Here is a 13,793-nt window from a genome sequence, read left to right as displayed (position 1 = left end):
TCTGTCACCATGCAGTGCCAAGTACTGCCCAGCACAGGTGGGGGTAGGGGGGAGATGGGGTAAGCCTGGAGACCTGGACCCATTTGGACAGGGCCGTGGTATCAGATGGGACTCAGATGCTGCCACAGAACCCTGCCTGGAAACAGGACCGCACTGATGAGGGGCATCCCTTCACCACCCACCCACGCGTTCAGAGGGGCTGGCCTCCTCCCGGACCCAACTTGTTCCCCTTTGCCTTATTTTGCTTGCATGCTAAGCTGTGTCTGACTTGGTGACCCCTTGAACTGTAGCCTTCCAGGCTCCTCTGTCCATGGGATTTTTCAGGCAAGAACACTTGAGTGCATTGTCATCTCCTCCCCCACAGCATCTTCCTGGGCCAGAGATCAAATCCAGATCCCCATGCCTCCTGCATTAGCAGGTGGATTCTTTACCACTGTGCCACCTAGGAAGTCCTCCCTTTTGCCTTACCCTCCTCTAACCCCAACCTGGCCCCCTAAGGTCCCTCTTGCCCCAGAATCCACAGAAAACATCTTCCATTAAACCTTCTGTTGGGAGTCTCACACAAGTGTTTGTCACACCATCCCTTCTGCACGTTTGGCTTTCCCGCTCTGCTAATGCCCATATGCATGTGTGTTACGAGATATGCTTACTCTGCTCCCTGTAGCCCACTCTGATCTGCGTTGGTGACTATCGGGGTTTGGACAGCCAGGCTTGCCTGCAGCCCAGTGTTGTTCCCATTGTCAGGCACAGAGGGCCATGCTGGGTGAGAAAGTCATTTCTGGGTTTGACTCTTCTGAATGTGCCTAGACTCCCAACACATTACTCCTTGCTCCAGCTCCATGTTAGAGAACCTGGGGGTCAGGAGTTTCTTCTTTCCCCCAGTCACAGTCAGCATTCATCCCTCAATCAAGTGAAACAACCCTGAAGTCTGTTAGACTATGAGCTCTGGCAGGTCAGGAACTGAGTTTGCCTTCCTCGAAATGGTATCTTCAGCGTCCAGCCTAGGCGAGTAGAGGCTGAATAAGCATCTTAAGTGAAAGAATGAACAGAGTCCAGTCTGTGACGTCTTTATTGATGTTAGCCCCTTCCCGCTGTTTAGTGGGACCGGGGGATGGGCAAGAGGGGAAGGGCGGCATAAAGGGGTGAGACCAGAACGTAAACATCAGTGAACAGCATCGGAGGTCTTTGACAAGGAGGAGGAATCACTGGTGACTGTTAACGGCGGGCAGAGGGTCATTACAGGGGTAGGGCATTAATGGCATTAATGGTGGGGAGGCACAAGGGCTGGGAGGAGAGTGTTGGAAGGAAGCGACAAAGGGCGTCTGCTCTAAAGCTATTGTGGCGGTTTCTCATGCTTCAGGGTCTCATAGGTCTCCTGGGTCCGGGTGCTCAGGCCCTGGAGTTAGAGGTCAAAGGACAGTCAGGAGCTTGAGCCCATCACTGGGCCTCCTAGCCACCCCCACAGACTACTCCCCTTCCAAAGGTCACTCAAAAGCCCACCCTCTTCTGCTGACTTCCTGGACAGGGAGTCCAGGTGGGGGTAGGGAGGCAGGTTCACTTACCGTGTAAATGCCATCTGATTTCTGTAGAGGCAAAAGGGGCAAAGCATTAGAGACCGACGTGTCCTACAGGACACCTCAACGTCTTGCCCTCCCAGGGAGGTATTTGGCCAGGGGGGACTGGTTCCCTCAGGCCACTCTGAGGCACGAACGCACATTTGCCCGTAACACTACCAAACACGCATGTATTTACAACATTCAGCTCTCCCGTGCCCTCACTGTCACCCCACACTTGACTCTTCCTCGCTGCCTGCCGAGTATTTCACTTGTGACTTGGCTAGCTGGCAGGGTGGGTAGGATGAGGTGGGAGGGGGTCTCTGAAGCTAAACAGATCAGCAGCTGAGTCCCATGCCCTCCCCCACAGAGACCACAGACCCCAAGGCTAAAACCCCAGAAGGGCTGAGTCTGAAAAACTGTTGACACCCCTTTGAGGGTGGGCTCATACCTCACTGGCTGTAGCTGCCTTTCGCACCTGCAGCTGGAGTAGAGGAAAGTCATTAGCAAAGGTGAAGTTAACTGGTCCAGCCCCGCCTCCACACTTCACGGGGGAACTTCAAAGCCCCTTTTCCCCTTTCCTTGAGGCCATGCTGCCACCAACCTCCTTCCCCTTCCAGCCCTCAGCCCACCCTGCCCCTGCCTTACCTTGAGTCGGCAGTAGAGCAGGGTGAGGACAATACCATATAGGAACAGGATCGCATCCAGGATATAGCAGAGCTGAGGCTCGCCCAGGGCCGCTGAAGGGACAGAGGGTGCACATTAGGTCAGGGGCAGCAGGGAAGATCTGGTGCTCAGAGGAGAGAAGGGAAGGGCTCTGGGAGGTACGACGGGGCCTGAAGGAGCACCATCCAAGGGAGGAAACTCCATCTTCCTCTCTGGGTTCCTATTTCTCTCACCTCTCAGTCTTCTCCCTCACCCTAGGGTAGGGGTAGGATAGGAGTGTGAAGGGGTCTGTTGTGATGCAACTTACAGTTTCTGAGAGTTGAGAGCCTTCCCCTTTTAGCCCTCAAGCAAGTTTTTAGCATGGTGGGTTCCGCAGGCACCACTGGGCACTTCATAGCCCTCAAGGGACCCATTTGTGTTCACCGGGCTGAAAACCTCAGCCCGGAGGGGTAGAGGGGAGGCAGTGACAAATTTCAGCAGAGAAACCACAGGGGTGTCTTTGCTAAGTCCTGTGACCTGTGGCTGAGGGCTGGACAGGAAGGATGTGAGCTGAGGGAGGGAGGGAAGGCAATCACTCTATTATTGGTCATCTAGCCTCAGCCACATTGCTTTCCCCCGTCGCCACCCCCATCCTGAGACACTTAAATATGTGAAAACAAGGTGCCTGCTTTCCTTGGCCTTACGGATACTGATGGCTCCACACACAAGGTTGAGTGTCTCAGCCCAGGCTCAAGGGCATGACTACAAGCTGTATGGATTCCGGCTCCGGGTACTCTGCCCTCTTACTCACTCTAGGCCACTGAGAAAGGAAGTTTTGTACAACGAAAAAAATCAAAAGTCTGAGCTCCAGCCTCTATCAGCTCCGACCCCTATCAGAAGGGCTCGTGAGCATGTGATCTATAAGTTAAGTGCGTTTTATGCTGTGACGTTCTTTCACACACGGTATTGCATAAATCTCAACTACCCCTTGAGGGAGACATCATCGCCATTTTGTAGATGGCGAAACCGAGGCCAAGAAAAGTAACTCTTTAGGGCCACAGAGTTAGGTGACAGAACTTGAATCCAAACCCAGGTTTTCCACTTTGAAAGCTTGCGTGCTCTTTCCCGCCTCAGTGGCCCTGCTACCATCTTATGGCAGCAGACTGGCCCCTCACTGAGACCTTCCCTCCACCTTCACAGCTGGGCTGCTGGAAGTCCATCCCACTCTTTTTAATTTTCCCACTTCCCTTAAGTTTCACTAACCTCTTCCTCCCCGAACCCGAGCTGTGACTATCCCGTCTTCAAAAAACAGACAACTCCAAGAGAGCAAGAAGTGAGAGGTCAGAGACTGATGGAGCCTCAGAACTACAGAGACCTTCCTTTTCTGCCTCAATATTTCTCAGCTGATGCTCCTAGCTCTCTAGACCTGAGCATCATGTGCTGCCTGCCCTCATTTCGGCTGTGTCTTAGTGAAAACCCCTTTGAAGCAGCAATTGTGTTTAACTATCCTTGCCTCACCCCTAAACACAAGGACAGACCCCTGCCTTCCTAAAGGGGGCTTTATAATTATTAACCAGCGAGAGATCAGTTCCCAACGGACAAGACCAAATGCACCGCACAGAAAACGCTCATCATGGGAAATGGAAGCTTTCCCCCGGACCAGCTTTTCACATCACAGAACGACTCCTCTGCCAAACTGAAACCTTATGTGTGTATCAGCCCTGAAAAAGTAAGAAGCGGACAAGAGCGAACAATCCTGTGCTCTGAGAGGGACGGGCTGGGACCAGCCTCAGGGTCTGCGTCCACCTGCCCCATGCCGGCCTTCCTCCGTCTGTGCTCGCACTGTCCCTCAGACACACGCCCTTGCTTCCCACCCTGGAGCCCAGCTCACTGTCCCTCATCAAACCCTCTCACCTGCTTGTTCAACCAAAAGGAGTAAGAGCAGGAACACTGCTGGGATCATCCTGGGCAGGGGCTGAGGGGCCGAGAGCTGGGGATCTGACGCTCCGCTGGCACTGCGCAGCTGTGCTGTGAGCAGCTCCCTGACCACAGAGTTCCCCCCTTCCTGCCACGCCTTCCTCCGAGCTCTGGCCCCTTCCCCTTCCTGCAAGAGAAAACGAGCAGCTCCCGGAAGGGCCAACTAAGGAAGGGAGCTAGGAGATCTGAACTCTCAGGCCTCTGTCCTTCAATGACCAAGCCCCTGTCACCCCGGAAAGAGGGGACACCCATGCTTGGGAAAGGCTATCTAAACCCACCTGCTCACTGCAGCCCTGTTCAGAGACGGACTGCCCCTCAAGATTCTCTGAGACCCCATGATAACCCTTCTCTCCCATCTGGAACTCTGTACCCAGTCTTGACTCGAGGAGTTTATCAATTAGGGTGGGCAGCAAGGTTTGGACAGGGGGGGAAGCGAGGGGAAAAGAGGAAATAGGGAATGGAGAAGTGGAACAAGAGTCAGAAAAGGGGGTGGAGATGAACAGGAAAATCTGCCAAGGACTGAGTCGAACAGAGAAGCTGACGGTTCACACACATCCTAAGCTTCTCTTTAGAGTGACAGACAGTGAGACACCGGGAAAGACAAACCAGAAGTTTGGGTGTGGGGCCAGAAGGTGGCTAATTTATTATAGTTTCCCCTTTTCCAGTACATGCACAGAAAGCCTGACAGCTAAGCATTCATGTACGTGTGTACACACACACGCACAGTCCCATTTCCAATGATGGAGAGGCTCCACAGAGGGCATGGAGGCCCAACACTGTTCCGCTCTCACCGATCTACTTCTCCAAACACAATATCTTGGGTACCTAGGAGATCACGGGAAGGAGAAAAAAAAAGTGAAGTTACCAAGAATCCAGAAGTCATTACAGTGCCCAGAGGACTGAGGATCTGAGTCTATGCCTTAGTCTGTTGAACAGGAAACGTTTGGTTTCTGTTCCCAATCAGAGTTCCAAAGTCCCTTGACTAGAATGCCTCCACTACACAACAGGCCTTGTACCTATGATGGCAACGACGTCCGCCAACATGTGTCCCTTAGACATCTTGTCCAGACCAGCCTGGAGAGATTAAGACAGCAAGTGTTAGGCAAGATAAGCAAGGGGAGGAGAAGGAATGAATTCATAAGGATCTCAACCAAGGTCACTCATTATCGGATTCACGTATTAAGAGTCAGAATCACTGAGGCTGGTTCTTACCAGGTGAGCAAAACCAGGAGCCTTGATCTTGCATCGATAAGGGCGGCTGCTACCATCAGACACCAGGTACACGCCAAACTCTCCCTGTCCGAAGAAGGTTGGCTGCCTTCATTAACAGGAAGAACACTTTTCTCTGCCCACAAAGTCCTTTCCATTCACCCTCATGTCCTCTCTGTCACTGATGGACAAGAGTTTAACTGCACATCTGTCCCCAGTTGCCCACTGTACACACTGTCTCTCCCCCACTACCCGCCTCACCTTGGGCGCCTCGATGGCCGTGTATGTGGCTCCTGGGGGAACTTGGTAGCCCTCGGTGTACAGCTTAAAGTGATGGATCAGTGACTCCATGGACGTCTGGAGAAAGGAACAAGGCAGCATCCGTAAGCCAGATCCAAACTGTATGGCAGGCCTTTGCGCACACAGAACATAATCTCTATCCCCAGGGAGTCTAAAACCCCCATGTAAGTCAGTGCGCAGAGAAGATACAGCGAGAGCGGGGAGTACAGAAGGTTAACAATCTTGCACGGTGAACTCTTTGAAAAAGGAAAACTGAGAAGTAGGATTTAATCCAGACACCCCCCCCTGCCTGCCCCCCAGCTTTTTTCTATCTCTGTAGCCAACTTGGGCAAACTTCGGGAGATGAGGGACAGGGAGCCTGGTGTGCTGCAGTCCGTGGGGGCACGAAGACTTGGACACAACTGGGCAACTGAACAACAAGCCGACCTTCATTTCTGCTCGCTTTGGTGGAGACACTTTGGCATCATCAACCTTGATCTCCCCAGGAGGCATCTTGTTCAGACACTGTGAGATGATTCGAAGGGACTGGCGCATCTCCTCCACCCGGCACAGGTACCTGAGGGAGATGAGACAGACTACGAACAAGAGACGAGCGGCCAGAGGGTCGGACTTGAGGCTGGGAGGATGCGTGGGCTGAACTCAACAGTGGTAGGTGGCTTTCTTCACTCCCCAGTACGGCATCTCTGCTTGGCCTGGGCACCTGTATGAAACCTAGCCTTCTGATGCGAGCACTGGGCCCTTTCCCAAATTGTCTCCTAGCTTTCTCAGACTACATCCTGTAGTATTTCCCTCTTTAGCTCCTCTCTTAAGCAGTTTTTTGGAGATGAGAGTCAAACTGACTCCAAAGGAAAACAGTAGCAAACTTTTCTTAAGGTCAGTAAAGAGCAATGGAATTTGAAGCTTAGAATCTAGCGGAAAGAGCACTGGATCAGGAGGATTCTAGTCTCAAGTACTACTGACAGAACAATCCCAGGCTAATCTCTTTTATGCTTCAGCTTTTTCAGCTATAAGATGCGGCCAAAACTAGTTCTATCCAAGACATAAGGAGAATGTAAGGGTAAAATAAGATGTCACATATGTGAAAGTGCTTTAAAAGCAACGTAATTTAATATACACAGGTGTTCTGATACATACTAAAAAGTATGAAAAAAAAGAAAGTAGCTAAGAGAATGGTTAGACAGGAAAAAACCAGGGGGACAATGAGCTAAGAAAGGATTTGGGCCTTACCTATCATAGCAGTCCCCTCGAGAGCCAATAGGCACATCGAACTCCACCTGGTCGTAGACATCATAGGGCTGGGTCTTCCGCAGGTCCCACTGGATGCCTGATCCCCGGAGCATCACCCCACTGTAGAGGGTGCAACAGAATCAAGGGTCACTTCCCGCAAACCAAGAAAGGAGGCGTGCTCTCTTCCTTAGGCTCCCCTCTCCCTCCCGCACACTCTGGGCATGGGATAGAAAATCGGCCTGGCAAGGAGGCGCCACACATGAAGCCAAGATATTAATCTGGAACCCACCCACCCCAAAAGAGAGAAGTCTTATTCCTCCCACCTAAAACCATAGTTAAGTGCGTCTTCTGCTGTTACAACCCCAATGTCGACTGTCCGATTGCGCCAGATCCTATTGTTGGTCAGCATCTGTTGATCAAGAAAACTGCTGTATGAACACTATTCAAGACACTCCTCAGGTACCTCTGTATTTCTTTACAACTGGGGATTAAAACCCCACGAACCCTTCCTGGGGGAAAAGGGATTCTTCCCACTGACTCCTATCTTACCTCCTCCAGCTCGTCAATCCGGAGAGAAAAGTTCTTAGAAAACTCATAAATGTCATCCATAAGCCCAAGGGGTAGGTCCTAGAAAACGAATGCAGGATGACAGTGAGTACAGAGCCTCTGCTAAGGAGAGCCAGCTCTGCCTCGGGGCACAGGCTTGGCACGTCCATCCCCACTGCTGCCCTCCAGTGGCCACGGAGGATACAGCAAGGACTGGACCTTGAGGCAGGCGGGGAACCTGCTCACCTGGTGCACACCTCCTGGCCGGACGTAAGCAGCATGCATCCGCGCCCCAGACACTCGCTCGTAGAACTCGAACATCTTGACGGGACACAATGAGTTAGTGACAGAGTCCCGGGTCCCTAAGTCCAACACCATGGTGGTTTATTCCCTCGCCTCCAGCCTCCTGGGGCCCAACCAAGACTTCACAACACAAAGCTCCTTAAAAATATAACCCAGGGCATTCCCTGGTGGAAAAGTGGCTAAGATTCTGTGCTCCCAAGGCAGGGGGCCTGGGTTCGATCCCTGGTCAGGAAACTAGATCCCACCTGCCACAACTAAGACCCCATGCAGCCAAATAAACAAAAATACATAACAAAAACTTAAAAAAATATATACATATAACCCAGATTAAATATGCCTTCTCCCCTAAATGTTCGCGTTCCTTCTCTTCTTATACCCTTCATGCCTTCTCTATCTCAGGTGCCTCCTCCCCTTTCCCATCCTTTCCTCCTCCTCATACCTTCTCCCTTTCTTCAAACATCCAGAAGAAAGGGGTCATGGCCCCAATGTCCAGGGCATGTGTGGTCACAGCCATGATGTGGTTCAAAAGTCGAGTGATTTCTCCAAACAGCACTGCAGAGAGGTGAGGACAAAAGGAGGCGGATACAGGAGCCCGGGGCCCTGGCTGACAGGCAGCTCTGGGGCCTCGGGGCTAAGCTCTGGCTCAGTGCCCCTAGCACGGGGGCAGGCTCCATGCTATGCTCACACTGGGCCACAGGAAGAAGGGGACGGAGCATACCTCGGATCCACTGTGCACGAGGAGGAGGCTGGATGTTGAGCAGCTTCTCCACGGCCAGTGAATAGGCCTGTTCATTGCACATCATGGATACATAGTCCAGCCGGTCAAAGTATGGAAGGGCCTGGGAAGAGGGAGAATCCTGGGTCACATCTAACAGGCCGAGGAACCCTCAGTCTGGCTGTTACGAGCACTGTTCTCAGAGGGCATCAGAGGTCAGTGCTACGTAAGTCTTCCCAATCTCAGGAGTCTGAGAAAGGCAGGCTGAAACACACAGAAGAGGGTGAGATGGAGGGGGACCCTGATCTGTTGGGTTTGCCAATTTCCACGGTCCTACAAGGTCCCATTTTAAACTACCAACACTACGTAACTGAACACACAGACAACACTGGGCAGAGTAACACACCACTGCACAGTATTTCCACTACACAGATATCACAAAAGCAAATGCCCAGAGAACACGGCACAGAAAAATGCAGTAAAACTACAAAGCCGGGGACTTTCATACCTCCTACCTTGATTTTTGATATCTTAAACTACAAACTAGCATAATTCAATTTTTAATGATAGCTGTGCTTAACAACTGGTTCACAGAACTGAAAATTTGACCATCTGTTCTTGCGAGCCGGTATGAGCTGGCTGCAGCACACCACTGCCAACCTAGTCTTCTGGGCCAAGTGACGCCTTGGTCCAAGAAGAAAGTCTCTCTGAGGTACTCACGGGAAAAGGGAATCTCAGGAGGAAATTAAGGACGAGCAAGAAGGATGGAAAGAGACAGGTAGAAAGGATTCATCCGCACAGTACCAAGAAAGCTAAGTCCCAGCTGTTTGCTTCAGTTTCCAGGAATGGGGCGGAGCTAAGACGCCTCTCTTAGGAACAGCCAGTTCTTGCCCTGATGTCACTGTGACGCGGGATAAAGCTACAGGGGTTAACTCTGTGGACAACGGGACCAGAAACCATCATTGCCGGGATTCTTTGAGGGAATCACATTCTAGTCAGCTGGTTCTAAATCCTAACCCCATCATCCTGTTATCAAGAGCTTTCTTCGTGACAGTAAGAAGAAAAACTTCAGATTCCTATCCCAGGATCCAGTTTCTTCAAATCTGACCCTCACTATTTGGGTCACAGAGTTCTCCAAAAACAGCAAACTCTGTCACAAACTCCCTCCCGGTCACTCTGACTCACTGAGTATTTCGAAAACAAACTTAGAATGCTGGAAGATACAAGAATCAGCTGCTGGTCCTGGGGAGCTGACGTCTCTCTCCTCTTTCCCTGACCCCGGGGACACCAGCTCTGACGTACTAGTATGATATAAGGGCAGGGAAACTGAGGCTCTGGAGTAAAGGGAAAGGGGCCAGCCAAAAGTCAGCCAGAGAAGAGTCAGGAGTGTAGCTCTGGCTCCACAGCCTTTCTGTTGGGTAAACCAAATCCAGATGATTCAAGTCCAGCACCCTCTGCCACATCTCTCCATCCTCCCAACCGAAACTGTCCTGATAACCTCGACAGGGTTCCCTCCCAACCCCCACACGCCCTCCTTCCCTGGGTTTCTGGGGCAGCAAACTGGCAAAGCCCCAGGTTAAAGCATCCCCAGCCCTGTCGGCAGGCTCCGGTTGGCCCCTCACACCTGCAGATAGGTCTTGTATTCAATGAGCTTCTCAGTGCCTCGGTGCAGCAGCCCGATGTGAGGGTCGCACTTCCGCACCATCTCCCCACTCAATTCCATCACGAGCCGCAGGACTCCATGGGCTGCTGGGTGCTGGGGCCCGAAGTTCAGGGTCAGGTTCGACACCAGTGTATCCTTTGGAGGGTCCACATCTGAGAAGTGGGAAATAGTTGAGCCAAATGGTAATTCCTTTCAGAACCCCCAAAAGACAGCAAGGGGTTAGTGTCTCCCTGTACACCTTCCATCTCGCCATTCCATATCCTGCTAATTTCCCAATCTTTAACATAACCAAGAAGATGACCATCAGCTGGGGAAAAGGGAAGGGAGAGCTAAACTTTCTGATGAGAGGGAGAGGGACCATGAACCTCACTCTTTCCATGTCTCTCAGAATACCTTTAAAAAAAATGATAGAAAACATTTATACAGTCCCTATAATATGCCAGGCACTACTCTAAGCACTTTACTTATTTTAATTAATTTAATCATTTCAACAACCATATAAGTAGTAACTACCTTACTGAAGAAACTGAGGCCAGAAAGGGTGAATGAATTCCCACCGAGTCAGTAAGTGGCTGAGTCAGGATTTAACTCAGCCTGGGCAGCTTCAGCCTCCACACTCTTTAATCACTAAGATAAACTGCTCTCCAGCTGTATCTGCTGAATGTCCAACTAATTGGGAAACGGATATTTCATTCTTACCACTACGAATTGACAGCTTGTACCCTCAAGAGGCTGACTATTTAGTTTGGGAAATAAGTATACAGGAGCAGCTAGTAACACAGGTCAAATTTACAAGCTGCCGAGTAAGTTGCTTAGTTAAGCGTTTAAAGAAAGGAAAGAACACTGTGACGACTTCATGGAGGCAACATAGAGGCTGCTTCTTAAATACAGGGAATGATTCAGATAGGAAGAGAGAAGAAGCATCGGAGGCTATGGAATGAACATATGTCAAATCTTAGAAAGAAAGAAGTAAGTATCTGTGGAATTCTTGTCTACCAAGCGGCAGAAGATTAGTGTTGGCAGGCAGTGGGGGATAAGGTTCAATTATCAGGATTATTAGAAACACTTAGGGAGGACTGAGCACAAGCCAACCACTACACTAAGTGGTTTATGTTACTAGCATCTCTTTTAATCCTTACAATAATGCTAAGAAAGTAGGTACTTCATTCACTAGTAAATGGAGGGTTGAGATCTGAAACCAGACTCTACTTATGCAACCAAAATTCTTCACTATAGGCTTTGGAGTCAGACAGACCCACGTACAAATCCACCTGTGTCCTCGATCACCTTTTAATTTCCCTATACCATGATTTCCTCAAAACTGAGATAATATCAGTCTAATAGGGTTATTGTAATGACTAAGTAAAATAATGCATACAAAAAACACTCAGCACATGATAAGCACTCAGCTATTATTACCGTTAAGTTTTTTGAAAGGTAACTGGAAATTCCTCTAAAAGTTTTTGAGCAAAAGAATGACATAGTATAAAACAATGTTTGGGGAAAATAAAAGTGATGACATTGTATAGGACAGCTAAAGGGGAACTAGATCACTGCAGGAACCCATCAAAGAGATTCCCAAGATAATCAAGGTCTAATATAAAATAAACCAAACCAACAAGGGGCAAGATAACCAGGCGTGAAACATTACTACAAAAGAATCTGCATGGTTTGGTGGCATATTGAAAACAGACATGGAGGGGAAGAAAGAAAAAAGAGCCAAAGGTGACTAAAAAGTTTCAATCCTAAGGGATTAGGAAAATGAGGGAGTCATTGATCAAAATTAAAAATCACAAGAAGGGCTAGTTTTATGGTGGGGTGAGCGGGGGGGAGTTTCATATTTAGAAAGGTTTCATTTGGGTGCCAGTGGGAAAAAACTCCTTTAGCAGGAAATATATTAAACCTCTGGAAAAAGCTGAAGCTAAAGATATAAATTTGGTAGGGATCTTCAAGGGTTGTCTGGAATCTCCTCTTTCTTTCCCCTTGGAATATTCTACTTGATAAATACCTCCTACTACCATTATTATCATATGTGGCGAACTGCAAGTAGACTATTGCAAGCAAAAAGGGGGCTAAATTTTGCCTCAGAGAGACAGCTCAAGAGCACTCAGAAATCAGGGGAGGGCAGGGAAGTGTGTGGGTCGGGACAGTGACCCTGGGCACTCACCATTCCAAGGGGGAGGTTTCCAGTGGGCTGTTTCCTTGGTGGGGTACATGACAGCACCCCCATACTGCTCTGCCCATTCCACATCTGGCTGCCATTGCCGAGCACCTCTGGGGAGGTAATGACAAATTCTAGCAAAAGGCCTGAACAGTTCCTCTGTTCCCATTCACTTTCACGTGGGCCCTGGGAAGGCTGTCTTGGAGTCCCCAATGCCAAGTGCCTGACAGAGCTGTGTAGCTGCGGCAGAACAAACTGTAACTCTAGAGGTTCCATTCTTACTAATAACTTATTCGCGGAATCACTTCACCCAACAACCCTATGCATGCAAAGATGGGGATCCCAGGTCCTTTAATTTCTGGTCATATTCATGGTTCCCATCTTAGTGAATACGGATCCGAGAAAGGTGTTTATTCAAGGTCAACCGAAGAGTAAGAAAAGGGGGGTGGGGCATGCTGGCTCGGTGGCTCTGCTCAAGTGTGGCCAGAGGATGCACGGAGGCCCGGGGATTCCTGGTTTACGTTCCTCCTTTAAGTCCATCGGGATTGCTTTCCTTTTCTTTCATAGCGTCTAAGGAGACTTTTCACCAGTCAAGCCCCACCCCTGATGGGGTTGGGAGAAGCAGCAGGGCGCATGGGGGGTTGGTGACATTATCACTAATGCTGAGGGGCAGTCTCCCTCCAAATGATTTCATCCCTGGCAGATCGAGCTGAAACAATCTTTCCTCCCTCCTCCAGAACTGGTCCCACTGGATTCTGGAACCCGAGAGAGCAGGCCAGGGAGAGGGGTCACGGGCCCGGGTCATTCTTTCCTAGGGGTCATAGGGCCGGTGGAGCTCCCAGACTCGAGAAACCCCAGCCCTGCAGACAGCGCATCGGGCGCCGCCCCTGGCCTCACCTGCTGGGCTGCATCGGCAGTCGGGCCCCGGCCCCGGGCCGCAGCAGCCGGGCCGCGGCGCCCCGCAGGCGGCGCAGAGCCCCGAGCGCCGCCATCTTGCCCGCCGCCGACGGCTGGAGGGAGAGCCTGGCGGAAGTGCCGCTGGCGCGCCCCCTGTGGGCCTCCCGCGCCTCGGCGTCACGCGCCCGCCCTTCTGCCCGCCGGCGGCGTCGCCCAGCGCTTACCGGGCAGCATCCGGGCGCTGCGCCTCGGCGTCACTGTCGCTTAAACACGGAGGCCGGGCACCGCGCGTCCCACCGCCCCCGACGGGCTCTTCAGAGGCTGAGCCGGAGAGACTCGCCCCGCTTCCGGCGGCAGCGGCTCCCGCACGGAGCCCCACCGCGCTGCGCGTGCGCGCCTTGCAAAGCGCGCTACCGCCCGGTGCCAGACGCACACTCGCGCGGAGACCCTTCCCCGCTCTCTGCCTGCGCCGCTCTGTTGCTGTAGTCCTGCCCTTCTAGCGTAGCGCCGGGCTTTGCCAGTTACCTCCTTATCCCCAAATCCAAAAGATTTGGAGCAGAGGGAGCTAGCTAATTTCCAGATGGCCTAAGTGGGTTA

General features: G+C 51.2%; 2 protein-coding genes across 2 annotated transcripts; both read right to left on the bottom strand.

Annotated features, from left to right (window-relative positions):
- Positions 1–1,051: 1,051 nt before the first annotated feature.
- Positions 1,052–4,271, bottom strand: FCER1G (Fc epsilon receptor Ig). The gene is made up of 5 exons (XM_055402926.2): positions 4,113–4,271; positions 2,202–2,293; positions 2,005–2,037; positions 1,563–1,583; positions 1,052–1,396 (listed from the first exon to the last, which is right to left on the bottom strand). The coding sequence occupies exons 1-5, from the start codon at positions 4,159–4,161 to the stop codon at positions 1,334–1,336; spliced, it is 258 nt and encodes an 85-aa protein (XP_055258901.1). The 5' UTR covers positions 4,162–4,271; the 3' UTR covers positions 1,052–1,333.
- A 522-nt stretch (positions 4,272–4,793) lies between these two features.
- NDUFS2 (NADH:ubiquinone oxidoreductase core subunit S2) lies at positions 4,794–13,455 on the bottom strand. The gene is made up of 14 exons (XM_055402925.2): positions 13,197–13,455; positions 12,306–12,412; positions 10,100–10,290; positions 8,479–8,599; positions 8,200–8,312; positions 7,704–7,778; positions 7,461–7,538; positions 7,235–7,320; positions 6,912–7,031; positions 6,111–6,240; positions 5,646–5,741; positions 5,388–5,471; positions 5,192–5,249; positions 4,794–5,000 (listed from the first exon to the last, which is right to left on the bottom strand). The coding sequence occupies exons 1-14, from the start codon at positions 13,289–13,291 to the stop codon at positions 4,963–4,965; spliced, it is 1,392 nt and encodes a 463-aa protein (XP_055258900.1). The 5' UTR covers positions 13,292–13,455; the 3' UTR covers positions 4,794–4,962.
- Between the last annotated feature and the right edge of the window lie 338 nt (positions 13,456–13,793).

This window comes from Moschus berezovskii, chromosome 4 (genome assembly GCF_049115385.1).
Source record: "Moschus berezovskii isolate FMDL1 chromosome 4, NW_MosBer_1.0, whole genome shotgun sequence".
Classification (NCBI taxonomy): domain Eukaryota; kingdom Metazoa; phylum Chordata; class Mammalia; order Artiodactyla; family Moschidae; genus Moschus; species Moschus berezovskii.
Note: the sequence above shows the minus strand (reverse complement) of the source record. Positions and strands in the feature narration are given on the sequence as shown.

What these genes read in the sequence shown, in the direction of transcription:
- FCER1G (XM_055402926.2), bottom strand. Translation starts at nt 4,161, where the DNA reads ATGATCCCAGCAGTGTTCCTGCTCTTACTCCTTTTGGTTGAACAAGCA. An exon ending in TGCTCTACTGCCGACTCAAG is followed by an intron (nt 2,038 to 2,201) that starts GTAAGGCAGGGG and finishes CCTCTACTCCAG; the next exon opens with CTGCAGGTGCGAAAGGCAGC. An exon ending in AGGCAGCTACAGCCAGTGAG is followed by an intron (nt 1,584 to 2,004) that starts GTATGAGCCCAC and finishes TTGCCTCTACAG; the next exon opens with AAATCAGATGGCATTTACAC.
- NDUFS2 (XM_055402925.2), bottom strand. Translation starts at nt 13,291, where the DNA reads ATGGCGGCGCTCGGGGCTCTGCGCCGCCTGCGGGGCGCCGCGGCCCGG. An exon ending in CTGCCGATGCAGCCCAGCAG is followed by an intron (nt 12,413 to 13,196) that starts GTGAGGCCAGGG and finishes TTACCTCCCCAG; the next exon opens with AGGTGCTCGGCAATGGCAGC. An exon ending in CGAGGGGACTGCTATGATAG is followed by an intron (nt 6,241 to 6,911) that starts GTAAGGCCCAAA and finishes CATCTCCCTCAG; the next exon opens with GTACCTGTGCCGGGTGGAGG.